The following is a 5015-nucleotide window of genomic DNA, read 5'->3' as shown; positions in this document are numbered from 1 at the left end:
AAATTATGCTGATTTATTTAAAAAATCAATTTATTCAATTTCAAAATTGAGAACTGAAAAATCCTTTTTACCTAAATTTATCAATTAAACCAACAAATTAGTTAAATTGATTAATCCAACAAATTAAACCAAGAATATATTTTTGTTTTATCAGTTTTAACCTCCAATCAAGTTGAGCATTGCTTCTAAAAATCAGATTTAGAACAAAAAGCACTTCTAAAATAAAAACATTACTAAACCAGATCCTTTTGAGCTTTTCAAAAGTGCTCTTGGGATAAAAAAAAACGCTTTGTATGAACACTTTTTTAACCAAAAGCAAAAGCAGAAAATTTTAACTTTTGCTCTTGCCCTTGCTTTGGGTTAAAAAAGTGCTCTTGCAAAGCATTTTTTTATCTCAAGAACACTTTAGAGAAACATCGCTAAACTAAGGCTTAGTCTCTACCCACAACGTTATGAAAAATGAAAATACAAGCTATAATTAAATCGAAATTTTTATAGACTTAAACTTTAAGCTCCAATCTTTTTTTTTTTTAATCGTTTCATCATGTATATACATCACAATATAACATCAGGTATGAAAAACTAAAACGCAAAATCAACATATTTGATAGTGTTGGAAAAGTTTTCACTCTCCAAAATCACATCTCTCAACATCTTCGGCATCGGACGAACAAAGCTACTCATCAATTGAAAAGATGACTCCGTTTTCCTTCTTGAACACATGTGTTGTATGATCCACCACCTATTTTATTCACAAAACTCTCGTAAATACCGACAATTCTATTCCTTACATTCTTAAAACATACCTTACTTGGACTTGGGTGTCAATGTTAAACACGGATATATATATCTTCCAGGGGTATGTTTAATTTTCATATCTCAATTGAGCCAAATCCTTGTATCTATGCTTGAACATGTGTCGAGGACAGATATTGGGTACTTGAGTATTTCAGGAAAAATAAAGAATCAAAGTAATACAGTATACCTACCTCCAGTACTATGGCTCATAACCACACTCATTCCAGCAAAGATGATTAGGTTATTAATCCAATGAACATCTAAAAGCTAATTCTCTTAGTGAAATTCAAGACTTGTGATGCAAGCTACAGTTTTGAGTGAGTGCTGGACTTAGCTGAAAAAGATCAAAGAGAGAAAGGTTTAAGAGCACAAGAACTCACATTGGTATTGCTTAGCTCTAAGTTGTAGAAGTCCATAGCATCAGCTTTAAACAAAGGCCCGGCGTGCCATGTTCCACGATTAAGTTTGATAAACTTAGGACCTGCAATTCTAAAAACACGAACATCGTCAACGGCTGGAGGCACGTAGAAATGACCACAACGAGACTGCACCGCTATCTTCCCTTTCTCATTCTTAACTTCTTCCGAGTCCACCAAGGAAGGCTTAGCAATTCCGAGATACCAAACATGACCCCCTATAGATCCAAGGCATTGTGTCACACTGGCATGATGCGTAATCGTTGAAAACTTGAGCGGCCGGTTCTGAAGGTTCATGATGTAAAACCTAATACAATTGCATTGGGAAGTCAATACATAGAAAAGAATGTGAGTAAACAACCAAGACTTAAAGCTAAAATACCAAATCTGTAGCAATGATTGAAACCAGTAACTCAAGTTGTACTACTCGCTGTCAAATTGGATTGGAATTATCAAAAATAACATCAAGTAGGGAATTTCTCCTCCTCCAAACTAGACAATTAGTACACTCCATTTACTATGTTATCAGGTTCCTCTGATTGAAATAACCTAAAAGACTAGACAACTGCAATTAGTATGAATTTTTATCCAAAAAGAAAAAAAGGTTCAAAACCCAATAATTGAAATCCCATAAAAATCCCCAAGCATGTAAGAAAAACCACAAAATAATCGGACAAAAACATAAACTTGAAACAGAAATAGTTAAAGAAATGAAGAATTAAACCTGGGAATTCCTTTGGAAAGGTCTAGCTGAGCATCAGTCGGACCGAATTTTTCTCCATCTGGGGATGCTTCAATGACTTGACCGAATTCCTTGAAGCTTTCTGGGGTTGCTTCTATTGGCTTTAACTTCATTACAGTCAGTTCGGATTTTGGGTTTTTGCTCTCCATTCCTGGTTTCTCAAGCTTAAATTTTCACTTTGGGGAAAGACTTATATTTTGCAATTTATTATGATTTGGTTTAGCAAAAAATAAAGAATTAAGTGATGAAGAGGAAATTGAGAGGCGGCAGGGAAATATAATCTGATAGCCTTTTTATTTTATTTTGTTATAATTCCATAAAAGGGATGCCATATTATCCATCGAGTCATTCTCTTTTGGCTTCTACTACCAGCTCTCCTCATCTTTTGTTTTCTTATAAAATCATCCTTTTCTTTGGAAGATTCTCCACCTGTCACAAAATAGGCTTGAGCAAAATAATTAGAATCATTTTTTGGTATTAAGTAAGACTTTTTTTGGCCCATGGCTTGGCCTGACCCAAATATGTAAAAAAAAATTATTTTTTATTGTTCTGTTGTTATTTTTTATTATTTTTATTATTTTATTATTATTTCACTATTATATTATTATTATTTTGTTATTATTGTATAACTCTTATTTTATTATTAATTTTGTTACTATTTTGAGGCATTTATCATTAAATTAAACCTATCTTATTATTATTTAAGTATACATATTTTTTAAAATTTATTTATTTTTAATTTGTTGAGAAATATTTATTTTATTATTTTAATATTTTGATGTATTATATTTTTTAAAATAATACAAAAAATTAATCTGATCAGTCGGGCCGGATTTTAGTATTTTTATTCGAACCAGATTGGACAAAATGTTAGACCCATTTTTCAAAGGGACCAAGCCTAAGCCTAACAAACGAGTCTAAAATTTTGATTGGACCCGACCCAACCCATGAACACTTCTAATTCGCACAATGCATGAATTGCATAAAAAATTCATATAGTGATAAAAAAAATAGAGAAATCTTTTTAATCTTATTGATTGAACTTCAAAAATATTTATAGAACCGTAATCACGTAAAAAAAAAAGGAAAAATATATAATATTTCCTAAATATATGCCTAAAAGATAACTCATAATAATAATATCCTAACATGAATATATTAAAAATGTTTGTGCTGTTATTTAATTTTTACTATTATAATATTTGAATTGTTAAATAAATAAATATTTATTTCGGATGAGAAATGTTATTTATGCTGATTACCGTAATTAGAATACAATATTTAAAAATTTAATTAAAACATAACCACTTAAAAATGACTTAGTGTATAAAAGTACAAGTGACCAAAATAATATTTTAATATTCTTTATATTATTGGATTTGTTGTTTAAATATTTTTATTATTTATAACTTTTATAAATATTTTACTAAAATAAATTTATCAGACTTATAAATACAAAATTTTAATCAATTAAAAACTTTTATTGAATGAATTTATATAATTGATATCTATAATATAATATAAATACAGTATAAAAAACTTTTAAATTGACTAATATGATTTTTTTATTCATTATATTACTAAATTTACTTTTATAAAAATATTATTTATAAGATTTATCATATTTATAAATAAGAATTAATTTAACTTCGATAAATTTAATTGATAAATAAATTATCTTACTTATAAATAAAAACTATAAGAATTATAGAATTTTATTAAATAAGAAAAGCTTTATTAACATGATCAAAATAATTTATTTATAGCAAGATAAATTAGTATTTCTAATGTATTTATTTTTGGTTAATTATCCGATAAAATGTTATTAAATTTGGATTTTTCTTATCGGGAATAAAGCTAGTGTCTTGGATTCAAACTCTTACAAAAAAGGCTAAATTGAAACAAAAAGCAAAGAGGAGGGCTTGATTGAAAGACTGAAGATTCTAAGATGACTGGATAAAGATTGAAGAGTTGATTTTTTTTTTAAAGTGGTGGGTAAAGATTGAAGGATTTTTATATTGTTATAACTTTGTAATAAATTTAAATTTTATTTTTAAAAATTTTGAATTATTTAGTGATAATATCTAGGAAAAATCTAATTAAATTTTAACACTAAAAGTGTATATAAATACCTAGTAGTGTTGGAATATTTTCAAATATTTATAGTGTTCCAACAACTATAAATGAATGGGTCTAGTTAATCAAAAGATTATATTATTTGATTTTTGAAAAGAACTATAACTATTTAAATAATATTATTTGAATAGTTATAATTAAATGAATAATTATGTGTTTATTTTAAAGACATTATTATTCGAAAGACACCTATCGATGAAAGATGTCTCTATGAAGAGACATGAAAATTCTTATAAATAGGAATGAGATTTCATTTGGAAATCATACCAACAAATTCTAATATTGTTTCTTTCCTTCCTTCATATTCTAATATTATTAGATTATTCTATAAAGTATTACCGCAGAAATCCTTTATAGAAATTGAGTTCCTTGTCATACATTGCTCAGTGTGTAGTGGGCTATTCTCGTCAGTGCAAAACATAAATAGTCATTGGCTTCATTGTATCCTCGAAGTTAATTTGCTTAAAACTCGTTTGCACACGGAAGATAGTTGAGTGCGAATATAACCTTAAAGATAGTGGTTTGATACACGCCTTGGAGCCTTGTCCTATTTTTTCTTCTGTCCGAGTTCTATTCGTGTGTTCGAGATTTTCCTTACCGGAGATTTGTACTAACAATTTTAAGGCTATATTTCATAATGAATACCACAACTCATGAAAGTGGAACACTAAGGGAGTTGGCTTCCAATTTTGTCAAACTTGATCGGTTTGATGGTGGCAATTTTCGACAATGACAGAAAAAGATGCACTTCTTATTATCAACTTTGAAAATTGCTTATGTTTTAGATACTCCAAGGCTTGAAGAGACTGAAAATGAATCTGTTGCTGCAACTTGAGAAAGAAAAAAATGGGACAATGTTGATTACATGTGCAGGGCCACATATTGAATGGTTTATCTAATGGTTTATTCAACACTTACCAAAA

At 28.6% G+C, this 5015-nt stretch overlaps 1 protein-coding gene across 1 annotated transcript; it reads right to left on the bottom strand.

Annotated features, from left to right (window-relative positions):
- Positions 1–473: 473 nt before the first annotated feature.
- On the bottom strand, positions 474–2344 carry LOC108457983 (uncharacterized). Its single transcript, XM_017757207.2, has 3 exons — positions 1939–2344; positions 1179–1521; positions 474–742 (listed from the first exon to the last, which is right to left on the bottom strand). The coding sequence occupies exons 1-3, from the start codon at positions 2103–2105 to the stop codon at positions 677–679; spliced, it is 576 nt and encodes a 191-aa protein (XP_017612696.1). The 5' UTR covers positions 2106–2344; the 3' UTR covers positions 474–676.
- Positions 2345–5015: the final 2671 nt, after the last annotated feature.

Source organism: Gossypium arboreum, chromosome 4 (assembly GCF_025698485.1).
Source record: "Gossypium arboreum isolate Shixiya-1 chromosome 4, ASM2569848v2, whole genome shotgun sequence".
NCBI lineage: Eukaryota > Viridiplantae > Streptophyta > Magnoliopsida > Malvales > Malvaceae > Gossypium > Gossypium arboreum.
The sequence above is the reverse complement of the archived record's forward strand: the minus strand, read 5'-3'. Positions and strand labels throughout refer to the sequence as shown.

What these genes read in the sequence shown, in the direction of transcription:
- LOC108457983 (XM_017757207.2), bottom strand. Translation starts at nt 2,105, where the DNA reads ATGGAGAGCAAAAACCCAAAATCCGAACTGACTGTAATGAAGTTAAAG. An exon ending in CTTTCCAAAGGAATTCCCAG is followed by an intron (nt 1,522 to 1,938) that starts GTTTAATTCTTC and finishes CAATTGTATTAG; the next exon opens with GTTTTACATCATGAACCTTC. An exon ending in TAGAGCTAAGCAATACCAAT is followed by an intron (nt 743 to 1,178) that starts GTGAGTTCTTGT and finishes TGAATAAAATAG; the next exon opens with GTGGTGGATCATACAACACA.